Here is a 16,172-nt window from a genome sequence, read left to right as displayed (position 1 = left end):
CTTTGCTCACGCACACTCTCTCTGAGGACTGTGCTAACGCAGTGGGACACGCCAGGATGTGCCAGAAGTGCCCTTCCTCACCACACACCTGATCCAGGGCCGCTCTCTTCAGCTTCTGCAGGGTTCTGTCCGAAGTCAAGACTTGGGAACTGCTGTGAGCTTCAAAATATTCTTCCACTAAGTTGCTCTGAGAGGGAAAGTGAAACGTCAGTACTAGGTAGTTTCAGATCTTTGTGTTCTAGTACACCAGACATAAAATGAGACATAAACATAAAATAGAACGTCAGTCTTTTTCGCTGGGCACAACGGCACATGCCTGTGAATCCTAAGACTCTGGGAGCCTTAGGCAGGAAGATCACAAATTCAAGCCCAGCCTGGGTAACTTACCACCTCGTAAGAACCTGTCTCAAAATAAAAAATAAATAGGGCCAGGAAAGTAGTTCAGTGCAGAGGACCTCACCTCAACCCACAGTAGTACCTGAATAAATAAATAAAATGAAAAAGCTCCTTTTGTTTTGTTGCTACGTTGCCCAAACATAGTTTGGTGTCAAACTTGTGGGCTGCAGGGTCCTCCTGAGCAGCGTCCAGAGCAGGGGCCCCAGCTGCGGACCCCTCGCTTGACTCAAACCTCTTCCTCTGACAGCATTTTCTTTCTGAACAGCAACCGGCAAAGGACAAGGATACTGAACTGCAGTTATAAAACTGTGTAATTCTTAGGATTAAGCAAGCAATTGAAGCAGTCTGTTCTGAAAAAAGTGGTTCCTACACTACAAATATACAGTGTAATTTTCCATTTATACTAACAAACAGATGATGCTGGGTAGCAGGACCTTAGTTTCTCCTCAAGCAGCCTTAGTAAGTCCTCTAATGCAGCAAGGATGAGATACCGTGCAAATAAGAGGTCAACTGACAGCAATGTCAGTAAAAAGAAAAACAAGCAGGGCATGATGGTGGACTCTGTAATTCCAGCTACTCAGGAGGCTGAGGCGGGAAGATCTCAAGTTTGAGGCAAGCCTGGGTAATTCTGAGACCCTGTCTCAAAACAAAAAATAGAGGCCTCATGTGATGGCACATACCTGTAATCCCAGCACTTGGGAGGCTGAGGCAGGTGGATCACTGTGAGTTCGAGGCCAGCCCGCGCTACTAAGTGAATTTGAGGCCAGCCTGAACTGCATAGCAAGACCCTGTCTCAAAAAGACAAAACAAAAACCACATCAAAATAAAAAATAGAAAGGGCTAAGGATGTAGCTCAGTGGTAGAGTGTCCCCGGCGCTCTCTCCAGTACTGAGCGGCGCCCCGAGGTCCTGACCGGGAGGTGAGGAAGGTGTTTACATGTGGGCTGCCCGGGCTCTTCAGCACACCTTCGTCCAGACCCAGGAGCCGTCCCCTTCCTGCAGCTAGGCTGCCTGGCACACTCCCCTCACAAGACAGTGCAGACCAGGGGCCACACCCTTCATTGCTCACACTCACTCGAACTCGTCAGCAGCGCACAGAACGTGCTAGGAAAAGGGATACAGTTGCAAGTCTCAGCACCAACTGTCCAGTCAACAGTGAGTGAAAAGCTCATTTCCGTACCAATGAATTGAGATGCTGCCTCTACCATGTACTGTGGTGCTGATTCCCAAACACACACAGGCAAGGATACGAAGCACGAAAGTTGAAACAAATATATACGGTAAGTTACAAGTAAGGCCGAGAAAGTACAGAAAAATGAAGGGAAAAACGTCCACTGATCGCTGCTGTGACCTTTTCTCTCAGGGCAGCCTTCTGGGGAGGTATCTACAGTTCTTCTCTAAGGTTAGTCCCTTCACTTACACTTTTATCTCTCTTCATTTTCTTTGAAGGTGTTCCTTTGCAGACAGGCGCTGAAACCCTACTCTGAGCCCGAATCTTCTGGCTGAGTACAGATGCATCCGTGTCCTCCTCAGATTCCTGCGCGCCCCCTTCATCCTCCTCCGAGTTGGAAGCCGAATATTCGCTTTCACTGTCAGAATGTGACCTGGGAACTGCGGGGGGGAAGCAATTGGGGACAGCTGACAGTGTGACAAGACTCACTGTGTGATAAAAGAGTGTGGGCTTGGGAGTAACATTTCTGATTCCGGTTTGTCACGACTTGCTCATGACTTCACCAGAGCTAGTTACATAAATTCTCTGAGCACCAGTTTCCTCATTTAGCAAAGGAGGCAGATAGCACTAATTTAGTAACGCGCTGTGAAGATGATGCTGAAGGTATGGAAGGCAACGAATAACGCCTGGCACAAAGGGACTGCAGGAGAAACCGTCAAGTACAGCTGTACCTCCCCCTCCCTCCTCGCCGGCAGAAACCCTTTCCTGTCAGGTGGCGGTGTGCCCACTCGGGCTGAGTCATGGCAACCGACCTCTCCAGATCCTTGCTTCCCCTTGCAGCGAGGGCTGGCCACATAAGCGGCTGCCTGAGACTCGAGGGAAACCTGCTGAAGGCTATGGGAAAGATTTTCCTTAATCACAGAAGAGAGGCCCTGGTCTGCACGTGTAAGCTACTGTCCAGCATAAAGCACTAGGCTTAAGATGAAAACTGCTGGTGGCAGAATAAAGGGACAGGAACCCAGGATCTTAGTGAACACCATGGACCTTAGTCCTTCAGCAGTACTATACGTGTTCCTGTCACTGCCACAGAAACGCCACCGACACAGCACCCAGTAAGTGATAGCTTCCATTATACCCACTCTCAATGCACACACCGCTCCACTCCACAGCTCACCCTAGAATTCTTTTTTTTTTTGGAGACAGGTTCTCACTATGAAGCCCAGGTGGTCTCGATTTGCCATGATCCTCCTGCCTCAGCCTCCCAAGTGCTGGAATTATAAGCATGTACCACCACACCCAGCCAAGAATTGTATTTTTTTTTTGGTACTGGGAATCGAACTAGGGACTTCATGCTTGCCAGGCAGGCGCAATTTCCTGAACTATATTCCGGGCCCAAGAATTGTATTTTTAACAAACCACCAGCCCCAGAAATAATCAAGCTAGTTGTATTCTCATAAGGATAAAACTAGCTTTATACTGGACACGTACAGAGCTTTTTTTGTTTGTTTGTTTTTTGGTTTTTGAGATAGGGTCTCCTTGTGTAATTCAGGCTGGCCTTGAACTCACAATGACCCTCTTACCTCAGCCTTCCGAGAGCTGGGATCAAAGGTGTGCACCACTATGCCCACACAGAACTATTTTTAAAAGATAACGCCCAAATATTAGTCAAATAACTTCAGCCAAGTCACTGTTTATTCTGAACGGATATACTTCAGAGGATTCTCCTGAGTTAGCACACAACCAGTACACACAATGCGTAGTCACTCAGCTTAGCAGGTGCAGCCTGGCCCTGATGCTGCTCGCTAGTGCTAGCAGGGACAGAGGACGTCGCTGTCTTACTGACCTGCAGCACATACACATGGTGGTGACCAAGAAGGGTTCACCATCTCTGTAAAAATGACTGTCTCTGACGGGGTACGGTAGCACACACGTGTGATCCCACCACTTGGGAGGCTGAGGCAGGAGGATCACTTTGAGCTTGAGACCAACCTGGACTGCATAAGGTCACCATGACCTACACAGTGAGATCCCTGCTTCAAAAAAAAAAAAAAAAAAAAAAAGGAGCAAACACAGGACACATCATGTGTCTGACAAGAATCACTTACTTGCAGACGTTACGAGACCCATCACGCAGCACCACCGTTTTCCTGAAAGCTACACCTTGGAAAGCAAGGGCTACAGACAGCGCCCTGACTCTAACCAGATTTAACATAAAGACGGGTATGGCCTCTCTCTGAGACATGAAGGCCAGCAAGTCATTTGCCCAAACTGGATACCAAACATATAAAGCCATGTTTAGCTTCCCAGTGGGCAGGCAGGACCCATGTCTGCTTATCTGGCTTTCAGTAGCATTCAGTACACCTATGATTTTTTTTTCTTTTTTGTCTTTTTCAGACAGGGTTTCACTATGCAGTTCAGGCTGGCCTTGAGCTCATTTGTAGCCTAGGCTAGTCTCGAACTTGCAATGATCCTTCTGCCTCAGCCTCCCGAGTGCTGGGATTACAGGCATGCACCACCACAACCAGTTTTTTATGAATTTTAATATTTAACAAATAGACCCACTTCTAGAACTTCTCAAAACATACTGAAAGGCATGTTATTTTGTTGGAGACAGATGTTTTAATTGACTTAAATATGCACTGACTATAATGTGAAAGATATAGTATGTACTAAGTTTTGGAATAAAGAAGACTAAGTAACAACCTTACCCTTTGGAAACCTAGCACTGACAATATAAACATATCTTCTTGTGAAAAGATAGCAAAAAAATTCTTTTCTTCTTCGTCTATTTTTTAAAAATGCAAAATTTTACTTGTCCATATCTGTGTGCAGGACAGGACCCTCCTCCTGTGGGGCTGGCACGTTAGCCCTTTCCTGCCTCTCGCTTCCCTCATCAGTATGTGTTTATGGTAAACCTGGACGACAGCTGGACACCACACTGAACACCTCTGATGTCCTCGTTTCAGTCAGTCCTCAAAACAACGCTGAGGGTGGGGCCACTGTTACCACTGCTACGGCTACTTTACAAGCAAAACACTGCCCTGAGCCAAAACAAACCTCTTCTTTAAATAGAAACAGCTGAAGCACAGAGAGGTGGTGGCAGGCTGAAGACTGAAAACCAAGCAGCCAAGTCGGGAATCTGTATGTTCAGTCACTCCTTCTTTTTGTTTAGATGTTACTTTGCATAAAAACGTCATATAAGAAGTACATACCTGTCAGGCATGGTGGCACAGACCTGTAATTCTAGCACTTGGGAGGCTAAGGCAGGAGGACTGATGCAAGTTCAAGACCAACCTGGGCTACAGTGAGCTCGAGGTCAGCCTGAACTGTATAGCAAGACCCTGTCTCAAAAAGATAAAAAAAAAAAAAAAGTACATACCTATTAATCTTTTCCTCAGACTACGAGGTGGTGTAGACTGCAGTTCATTTTTGTCATTGTTCTGTTTAAAGATAAAAAGCATGATAAATAGTTAAATAATACAGTGAAAGTTAATGACAGATCTGAAAGAAGGGTTAAAAAAGAAAAAATATTTCCTTTCAATAGACTCCTAGAACTAGATAAACCACCAGGCATGGTGGCACATGCCTGTAATCCCAGCACTCAGGAGGCTGAGGCAGGAGGATCAACACAAGTTCAAGACCAGCCTAGGAGTGCTGGGGAGATAGCTCAGTGGTGCAAGCGCCTGCCTGGCAAGCACAAGGATCCTGAGTTCCAACCCCACTACTAAAAAAAAAAAAAAGAGAGAGAGAGCACTCTCCAGGGCTGGGGATTTAGCTCAGCGGCACAGCACCTGCCTGGCAAGTGCAAGGTCGTGAGTTTGATTCCCGGTACTGGACCCCCCCCCCCCCCCCCGCAAGACCAGCCTGGGCTACAAAGTAAGCTCAAGGCCAGCCTGAACTTCATAACGAGAACCTGTCTCAAAATGACCAAGGGGAAAAAAAACCATAATCTTGAGTACAAGATTATGAAAAGGAATCTGCTGAAACAAAAAATAGAGTGTAACAGTAAGAGCAGACATTCCAGCCAGGACATGGTGGTGCATGCCTATAAGCCCAGCACTCAGAGAGGCTGAGGCAGGAGGATTGTTGAGAGTTCAAGACCAGCCCGAACTACAGAGTGAACTCAAGGCCAGCCTGAAATGCATAGCAAGACCCTGTCTCAAAAAGACCAAAAAAACAAAAAACAAAAAAATCCAAAGACATTCCAAAGGACTAGTAGTGTTTCTAGACAGTGGATTCCAGAAAAAGTACCTATGTACTATTAGTGTGTAAAGAAAAAACACAGGTATATAGCCTTTTGAACTGTACCCACAAACTGGGGCATTTTTGTTTTTGAGACAGGGTCTTGCTAGGCACTTCAGGCTGGCCTTGAACTTATGTTATTTTTGGTTTGGTTTTGTTTTGGTTTTTCGGTACTGGGAATTGAACTCACGACCCTGCACTTGCCAGGCGAGTGCTGCACTGTTGAGCTATATTCCCAGCCCCCTGAACTTGATTATGTAGCCAAGGCTGGCCTACAATTCATGGGTCTCTTGCCTCAGCCTCCTGAGTGATGGGATTACACGCGTGCACCACTATGCCTGGCTAGGTGGAGCATTTTCAAGAAGATGATACTGTGAATGACCACAAAAGTGAGAGGAAACACACTCCTCCATATGAAGCACCCAGTGCTTTGTGTGCTGGAACCTTACTGATGTTAGAGCACTGCGTTTTGTGAGTAGCAGAGAAACATGTTTATCTTATGTTTTGTTTTGTTGAGACAGTATCTTGTTGTATAGTTTAGGCTGGTCTTGAACTCACTATGTAGCCCAGGCTGTCCTCGAACATGCAGAGATCCTCCTGCCTCAGCCTCCTCAGTGCTGGGATTACAGGTGTGCACCACCATGTCCAGCAGACTCCCCTTTCTGAGACAATGCACTAAGACTGTCCAGGTGGTGTTATCTCTTGTAACAAATACCTCTGATCACTGGGTTTTCTGATGATCTTTTGGGGAAGCTGACAAAGATCTACCAACGGACTGATGACTCCAATGTGAAATAGCATGCTGTAATATATCTCAATTCCTGCTGGGTTAAGGTAATAAGTTTTTTCTTTTTTTTTGGTTTTTCTCCGGTACCGGGAACCAAACTCACGACCTTGCACTTGCCAGGCAGGCACTTTGCCACTGAGCTAAATCCCCAGCCCCAAGTTTTTTCTTTCGTATTGATATAACATACAAGACACAGCAAAGGAAGAAGTATTAACAACAGTGGAGGCTCTGGCATGTCTACTCCCATACCCAGATTGGCTTTAGTAGGATATTCCCAAAAAGGCTATCAGCCTGATCTTGAACGTCTACACTTATTTTCTTTCTTTCTTTTTTTTAAACAGTGTCTTGTTATGTAGTTCAGGATAGCCTCAAATTCAGAGTGATCCTCCTGCCTCAGCCTCCCGAATAATGAGATTACAGACATGTGCCACCATGCCTGGTCTTATACTCACTTCTTAGCTGAAAATCTCCTTAACTAAGCCTGTGCACAGCACAGACATGTCTAAGTCTACAGATAACAAGGCCTGGACACACGTATCACCCCCACCCCCACCCCCTGGGCTCTCCGTGTTTATCTAGGCTTGCCCAGATTCAGTCAGGGCCACCTGACAAAGCATAGTGAAGAAACAATCCACCAAAATATAAAGGACACAAAAACTGTCAATTCTTTCCAACTGGCTTGTAATGAGCCTACCTAAACCACCTTACTTTGAAATGTAACCATAAATGAATGGAAATAATAACACTAAGGTTTTGTTTTGTTTTTTGAGACAGGATCTCGTTATGTAGTTCAGGCTGGTCTTAAGTGCACTATGTGGCCCAGGCTGGCCTCGAACCCATGGTGATCCTCCTGCCTCAGCCTCCCGAGTGCTGGGATTACAGGTGGGTGCCACCACCACCACGCCTCGTAACACGACGGTTTTTGTTGTTTGCAGGCAGCTGCTTACCTCTGGCTGAACTCTGTCTGAAGCAGAATGCCCTAAATGAAACAAAACACTGTGATTTACCATAAGCACTTCACCTTGCATCACTGTCCAGCTTTGTTAAATGCACAGGTACCGTTTTTAAATGGAAGCATCACATGCTATTGGATTCTCAACTGCATCACCCCTAGAAGCTAAATTACCACTTTTTTTTTTCTTGTCTTCTTAAGACAAGGTCTTACTATGCAGTTCAGGCTGGCCTGGAGCTCACTTTGTAGTTCAGGCTGGCCTTGAACTCCCAATGATCTTCCTGCCTCAGCCTCCCAAGTGCTGGGATTACAGGCGTGCACCACCAGGCCTGGCTAAATTACCACTATTAATTTCATGACTAATCTCATACTGTCAGCTACTTCCTCCATTTCTGTGACATTGTAACAAGAAAAAAATAAAGCCTTTGATATTTTCAATTATTAAAAAGTACACTGTTTAACCAGGTTGGAACAGATCATTCCAAAAAGTCTGTTTCAAAATTCTCCACAAACTATTAAGACTTCTAGACCTCAACGGCCTACACCAAATCTTCTGTGCACAACTAGCAAACTCAAGCAGATGACCACAGGATTTGCACGCTGGTAGTGTCAACATGTACAACTTCAGTCAGCACAAAATTTTCCCTTTCCCTGACTGATAAATATGGGGATACTGAGGCAGACAGGCCGGAGTACTAACTGCATTTTGTTGAATTTTCAGAACAGAAAAGAAGAGGCTATATAAGAATTTTACTCATATAAGAAAAAAGTAACATGCTCTAATTTGAAGCAACACAGAAATGTTTTTGAAAGAGAGATAAGGACTTACCCTTGCTACTCTGAGGAATGCTTATAATTTCAGGATCATTTTTTAAACTGAATGAAACACTTTTTCTCGGTGTTTTTGCTAGTTCAGAAGCTGTAATCCAAAAAGAGTAAAACCCTGTTAATGAACAGCAGCAGTAGGGAGACGGCCTTCCTGCAGGCTGTCTCTTCACCCCTTTGCTGTGCAGAAGCTTTTTAGTCTGATGATCCCATTTGCCAACTTCCAGTATTTTTTTTTTTCTTTTGTCTTTTTGAGACAGGGTCTCGCTGTGCAGTTCAGGCTGGCCTTGAGCTCACTCTGTAGACCAGGCTGGTCTCGAACTCGCAACAATCCTCCTGCCTCAGCCTCCCGAGTGCTGGGATTACAGAAGTGAGCTACCATGCCAGGCTTCAATATTATTTCTTGTGCCACTGGGGTTCTGTTCAGAATCCTGCCTATGCCTGTGTCTTCAAATTTTACATATTTACCTTCCAGAAGATTGTGTTTCTGTTTTAACATTTAGATGTTTGATCTGTATTGATTTTAGTTTAGTACATGGCAAGACATGGTTCTAGATTCAGTCTGCAAGTAGATATCCAATTTTCCCAGCACTGTTGGGAGGTTATCTTTCCTCCAATGTGTGTTTTTGGGCCCTTTGTAAAAGATCAAAAAGTTGAATGTACCTGGGTTGTGTTTGCACCCTCTATTTTGTTCCACTGATTCACAGGTCTGTTTTTTGCCAGTACTGTGCTGTTTTTAATCACTGTAGCTTTGTAATGTAATTTCAAGTCTAGGATTGTGGTGTCTCCTGCTTTGCTCCTGTTGTGCGAGATTGCCTGGCTATTCTGTGTCTCTTGGTTCCCTATGAAGCTTAGGATTATTTTCTCTACTTATATGAGAACTGCTGTTAGTGTTTTGGGTTACATTCAATCCATGCACCGGTTTGGGAAGTACAGCCATTTTGATGATATTGGTTCTGCCCCTCTAGAACAAGGGACATCCTTCCATTTTCTGATGTCTTCTTCTATCATACATAAATTCTTAAAAACATAAACCCTGCTTTCTACTTTAATCACAAAGGTAGATAAACCCATACATATTAAGAGTACTACTTTTGCGGGGTGGTGGTGGTGGTGGTGCATGCCTGTAATCCCAGCATTCTGGAGGCTGAGGCAGGAGGGTTGTTGTAAGTTCAAGACCAGCCTGGGCTACAAAATGAGTTTAAGGCCAGCCTAATCTGCATAGCAAGACCCTGTCTCAAAAAGACACACACACACACACACAAAAGTACTACTTTTACCTTTACTGATATCTTCTCAGTATCTTAATCTTCCAATTATGCACAAATTTCTTAAAGAACAACACAAGAACTAATTTTGATTTCGTTGCTTTTGTAATTATTACTTTCCTCTCCTCTCCCCACCAACACTTTACACTCCTTCCATTTTTTAGCGTGGGTGCTGAAGCTCATCCTCACTTGGGGACGAGGGCCAGAAGATAGGCTCTAAAGCTAAATACGCATATGTGATATGTTAAGGTCTCTTACTCACTCCTAAGCGTGATGTTCTTTATTTTGTCTAAAACTCTACAATACACATGACTAATGCACGAACCATACCACGGCTGTCTCTTTATTAAGCACCTTCTGTGAGGCAGAGCCCATGAGCCTGGGGTCATCCTGGAGCCCAGCTTCCTCACCATGGCCACACCATGGTCACTACTGACCACAGCGCCCCACATGTCCTCGCCCTGCCCCACGCCCTCTCACACATCCAGCACGGGCTCTGACACATCTGACCAGAGCTCAGCTTTCCTTACGACCGCCCGTGACTTCTACCCACAGCTTGCTCCACACACAGGGCCCTCTCATCTGGCCCTTAGAACTCACCTTCACGGGAGCCCATTGCAACCTGTGTGCCAACCACACCACAGGACACCACAGGTGCCCACAGGGTCACACACTCCTTCCCGAACGCCCCTTCTCTGTCTTCCTAACAAATCCACATCTACCCTTCTAGCCTAGGCATCACAAAATTCCTTGATTTTCCCCCAAGATGCCTTTCTACTGTGAGCAGCCACTCTGGCTCCTACATAGCTCTGTGGAGGCCGGGAAGCAACAGTGAAGGGTGCAGGCTTTGCAGTTAGATAGGCACGAAACTTACACCTTGCTCTGCCACCTGTGATTTTTGTATAAATTACAGGCTTTTCTAGGTAGACACAGACAGACAGGTATCTATACGCTAAGGTCTGTGCTCAGTGCTTATACAGACACAAACTGGTATGTTAGATGGATATATACCACCTGCTGTGTAAGACAGACAGATTTAACCTCTCTCTGGACTGCACAGAGTAGAGCCTAACCTACAGTAACTGCTAAGAGTGACTCTTATCACTACCGAATCATGAAAGAATAATTCATTGTCGCTCTTTTTGTTCTATCCACAGGTATACTCTTCACCAACCTGTGTCTTTTTTTTGTTTTGTTTTGTTTCTCGTATTGGGAATTGAACTCACGACCTCACGCTTGCCAGGCAGGTGCTGTGCCGCTGAGCTAAAACCCCAGCCCCACCAACCTGTGTGTTAATCAAATGGTGTCCTTATTTTCCTACAGTAGGAGGTCAACAAACGACTGATGAATCACTTTCAAGGAGCAACAGCTTCATCATGTGGACCTTTAAGTACTACTGTTGAATAGTTTAAAACAGAATTACTTTTTAAGTACTGGTAGAAACACGGAGACTTAGCCATACCTCTCCCTGTGAACATGTCTCTTCTTCCAGTTTCCTGCTAGCTGAGAGGTGTCCATCCTGTCTCTGCTGCCTCTCGCCCTCCCACACTCACGACAAAACCACCCTACTTCTACAGAGTCGGGTTTCTCAACCTAAGGCTCTAACAGCAAAGCTGGGCAGGCACAACGAAGACTGGCAGCCCCGAGAGCCGGGAACCCTGTCTTCCCTCGCTGCTGAGCCCACTCCCGATGACAGCCTCAGGGCAAGCTCGCTGAGCCCAGCCTCACCCCCATCATGCCATGCTGCCCAGCAGGACTCCCACCACACTCTTTCAGGTAGCCTCCTACTCAGGCTGTCAACATCTGCGACCACACGCAGTTACCTTCAGCTTTTGTCTCCAGTGTGTCTCCTTGAACTGTTATTTATTTCAGTGTCTTTCACAATTAAAATGAATACTCTTCATTACACTGCTTTTGCCAATGCCAAAATAAAATAATGTTATGAAGCGATCCTGCCCTACCGTCCTTACTGCAATCTATCTATCTTATCAGCACCAAAGTATATGGCCCACAGGCTAGTGCCAAGCCCATACGCTGTTCCTGGTTAGTAACTACAGAAATTAAGAATAAATGCTTAGAAGCTCTTCTACAGTAGTTACTTATGTTGCTGGAGGATATAGGTTTATGAACACAACAGGAACTGGTGTGAAGTGTTACTGAGCACATGCATGCAGAGCTCCTTGCATTTTGATGCACTGCACATGAGCAACCTCAAGGTTATTTCACCAGCCTGATCCCAAAAGCATATAAAGCTAGGGATACAGGTCAATTGGCCTGCCTGGCAAGTGTGAGGTCAAGTTCAATTCTCAGTACCAAAAAACAAAGAAAAAAAAATCACTTTCCAAAAGCATCTAAAATCTACAATCCATTTGTTCACTAAGAGTTTCAATTTAAGCATAAGCTAGTAGGTTACATTGTTGGAATCAGCTTCTCCAGTGGAGGATTAAAGATAAATTTTGAGAATATACCAGGTACTGTTTTGAATTAGAATTAAAAGTGAATACTGTAGCTGGGTACAGTGGTACAAAGCTATAACCCCAGCACTCTGGTTAGCTAGTTGCCTGCCTGGGCAACTTAGTGAGAGAGACCCTGTCTCAAAAGAGAATATAAAAATAGGAGCTGGGAATGTAGTTCAGTGCAAAGGCCCTGGGTTCAATCCCTAGTACCAAAGACCAAAATAAACCCCAAACCAAAAAACCCTAAGTGTGATGCCTTTTCTTAGGAAGCTTGTCAGTTTACCTCTCTGAGATATTCTTCTTCTTTGAGTATTAATGAAGTTTAGCTATACATTATCTAAACAATAATAAAGCTCATTTGTCAAATTTCAATACTAACAAGCAAATTGCTCAAAGTGTATATACAAGCATTTAATGCAATGAATCACTACTTAATGTGACTTTTTGTTTAGTTTCCAATGTATATGACAAAGAGCTACACATAGTGATTATCTATATTGCAGCTGACAGTGGCCAGCTACTGGGTGAACTCTAGCTTCCACTTGTCTGAAGCAAAAATGTGTGAATATAGCTCTACCACCCATCACTCATTATTCTGGGTGCTTCTGCTTTGGGTAAGTGGTGTGGGCAGAGGCCCAAGAGTGAACACTATCACTAGCTGGCCTGTTGCAGAAAAACTCTGCTGAACTCTGCTCTACATTCTTGGTTTTTTTTGGTTTTTCTCTGGTACCGGGAATCGAACTCATGACATTGCGCTTGCCAGGCAGGCGCTGTGCCAGTGAGCTAAATCCCCAGCCCCTCTGCTCTACATTAATCATATATGAACATTACTTCCAGGAAACTTACAGTTTTCCTAATTCTTTTCTTGCTATGTCATATTTGATCTGACAAGTACAATGTTAATTGTATGGCTACTGACTTAATAAAAAATTAGTAAGTTTTCACTTTTCTAATAGTTTATCTCTATTGTATTTTACACAATAAGCTAGTTTACAATATATAAGAAATCTTTAAAAAAGTCTTTTTTTATTGTCTTTTTGAGACAGAGTCTTGATACGCAGTTCAGGCTGGTCTTGAGTTCACTTTGTAGCCCAGGCTGGTCTCCAACTCACAATGATCCTCCTGCCTCAGCCTCTTGAGTGCTGGGATTACTGGCATGCGCCACCATGCCTGGTTACAAAAGTCTTAACAACAGCCTCTCACCAGTTCATAATCTGGTCTTACTTAACTATCTTTTAGGGGAGCTCACACACTTACTTGTGGTAAGAACACTTAAAACCTACTCAGCAATTTGCAAGTAGACATGTTTAATTTATTAACTGTAGTCATTATAGTATACCATATATCACTGAACTTATTCTTTTTATCTAACTGAAAAATTTAATCCTTTGAGCAGTCCTCTCCCTTCCCACACCTACCCCTCTTCATCATTATATTCTCTGCTTCTGTGAGTTTGGCTTTTTAAGGTTCCACATGTACGATAATGCAGTACTTGTCTTCCAGTCCTGGCTTATGTTGCTTAACAGAATGCCCTCTGGATTCGTCCATGTTGTCACCAATGACAGGGTTTCCTTCTTTTTTAAAGGCTGAGTAGTATTCTACTGCATACCTATGCCATTTTTACTTACTTGCTCCTAGACACTTAAGATAATTCCACACCTTGGTTACCACGAAAAATACCCAATAACACAGGAGTGCAGATTTTACCATAATACTCTCATCTCCATGAGATACTCAGTACAGTACGAGCTTAACCTACTGTTACCTTCCCTCACGTCATCTTTCTCTACATTGGCTGAACTCCTGCTGCTCCTTCACACTTGGTACTTCTATCTTTACACCTGTTTACATCTGTATACATTCTCTATGTTTTACAAAGCCTTTCAATGTAATTGAGTCTATTAGCCCCACATCACAGTCAACCCAATTATATGAAACTGTCATTAAATGACTTCTTGACTTTGTCATTTTATTAAATGACAAAATATCCTTGCTAAAGACATTTTATTTTGTTGATATATTAGGAAGTAGGCAACAATATTTAATGAGTCAAAGGAACTCTTTAAAGGCTAAATACTGCCGGACATGGCGGCACACGCCTGTAGTCCCAGCACTGGGGAGGCTCAGGCAGGAGGATCGTCACGAGTTCGAGACCAGCCTGAGCTACAAAGTGAGCTCAAGGCCAGCCTGAACTGCACAGGGAGACCCTACCTCAGAAAGACCAAAAAAAAAAAAAAGGCTAAATATTCCAAAGTATTCTTTTTATACCTCTAAAGTATATTTCTTTCAGGTGTGATGTTAAATGTACATGAGGGTAACAGTCCAGGTTTCTGCGACACTTGTGGACAGTTATCTAAGTCAGCGCATCTTGCTGGTCCATATGGAGAAGTGTTACTTGGTTATGGCTGCAAGTCCCACTTTTACCTGTTAATTCTCCTCCAGCATCCTCCACCCTGCTCCTCTGTTTCATTTTGCTTCTGGTGCCTATCTGATCTTTCTTCTCACAATTATGTGAGCATTTCTTCTCTAGTTTCTCTGAGCTTCTATACATGTTCAATAATTTCTGTAGATCTAAAAATTTTTGTTTCTTCATATACATGATAAATGCTAAAAATTACATCAGTTAAGGTTAGTTATTTTATTTTTTATGTTATATTCAAAATTAGCGATACATTCAATATTGTTTTTCTCAGAAAAACTAAACTAAACTTGTCAGATGATTATATTCCTAAACAGAGATTGTATTTATTTGTTTACTTTTTGTCTTTTTGAGACAGGGTCTCATTATGCAGTTCAGACTGACCATGAGCTCACTTTGTAGCCCAGGCTGGTCTCAAATTCCCAACGATCCTCCTGCCTCAGCCTCCCGAGTGCTGGGATTACAGGTGTGCACCACCACTCCCGGCTCTAAACACAGATTTTATAATGACTTCTTCATCCATATAAACACTTAACAAGTATGCTTTTCACTCATCTAGAATGTTAGATAGCTGGCTAAATGACGAAAATGGCTGGCTAAAATGACTAAAATGACATTACTTATGAAATATTATGTGTTATAATTACAGATTATTAGTTCTCTTACAAGAATTTTACATTTTATGAGGTGGGTAATTATTTTAGACTTTTTGGTATTCCTGATCCTTTATATACTCACAGATCTTCTTAATTTTCAATGTACTTTCACATGTATTATTTCCATTCTTTCAAGCTTTAAAAAATGATAACCCCTCAAGTTATAAGACCCCAATATGGGTACCATCCAAATTTGCTTTAGATTAAATGGTGAATTTTAATGTTATATGTAATGTTAATGTTAGAGTCCAATCCTCTGAAAATCAGCAATGCAAGTTTATAATTGATTAATAAAGGTGGTAACTCAGGTAAGAGCAAGTGCTAGAAGAGACCACTCTAAACAACTTTATATAAATGTTTTTCTATCATACAAGTAGTATTATTCTATACACAGTACAAAACTCTTATTTAATGAACTCAAAAAGTCCACATGTGACTCTCAAGTCACTCATTTCCTAAAATCTGCTACGAACCTAAGCCACCTACTGTAGGGGGAACAAAAGAACAGGACTGACTTCCTGTTGTGGAAACGTGCACACTACTTTGGCACAGAGGACATTCGAGCGTGCAAACAGTAACTAAGGAACTGAAGTGTGTTTAGCAACTTCCTGCTGCTTGTCATGCATCTCCCACCAGTGCTTCACAGCCGCCAGAAGCAAGACACGCAAGTCACCACAGTGAGTGGGATAATATGATACAAAATGATGTCATTTTTTCATTCAGGGAGTGTAATGGGACAACAGAGGTAGGGAACTGGCTAAATATATCTTAGGGCAAATAATGATTATAGAAATCAGAAAAGCAACATACCTAGTTTAGCCATCTTTTCAGGGTGCTTTCTATTCTGAAAAGAATAAACTTTATTCCCACCATCTGTAGCAGAGCCATTTTTCAAAGGTTCTGAAAGAGAAAATACTGTATTTAAGTAAAAGGGCAAAGTTAACTAACAAGGAAAACAAATTTTAACTAAAGATTTAAGAGTCATACTTCTCACCATACTG

General features: G+C 43.3%; 1 protein-coding gene across 1 annotated transcript in view; it reads right to left on the bottom strand.

Moving 5' to 3' along the window:
- The window catches only part of Orc2 (origin recognition complex, subunit 2), a gene marked incomplete in the record, with an annotated part of 51,801 nt that overhangs the window by 17,720 nt on the left and 17,909 nt on the right, over positions 1 to 16,172 (bottom strand). Inside the window, 6 exon segments of the mRNA XM_005373229.2 lie at positions 89 to 187; positions 1,816 to 2,006; positions 4,946 to 5,006; positions 7,543 to 7,574; positions 8,377 to 8,466; positions 15,982 to 16,071. Coding sequence (XP_005373286.1) covers positions 89 to 187; positions 1,816 to 2,006; positions 4,946 to 5,006; positions 7,543 to 7,574; positions 8,377 to 8,466; positions 15,982 to 16,071 — 563 coding nt within the window.

This window comes from Chinchilla lanigera, unplaced genomic scaffold (genome assembly GCF_000276665.1).
Source record: "Chinchilla lanigera isolate Chin_1 unplaced genomic scaffold, ChiLan1.0 scaffold00002, whole genome shotgun sequence".
NCBI classification, from domain to species: domain Eukaryota; kingdom Metazoa; phylum Chordata; class Mammalia; order Rodentia; family Chinchillidae; genus Chinchilla; species Chinchilla lanigera.
This window is presented reverse-complemented; position numbering and strand designations above follow the sequence as displayed.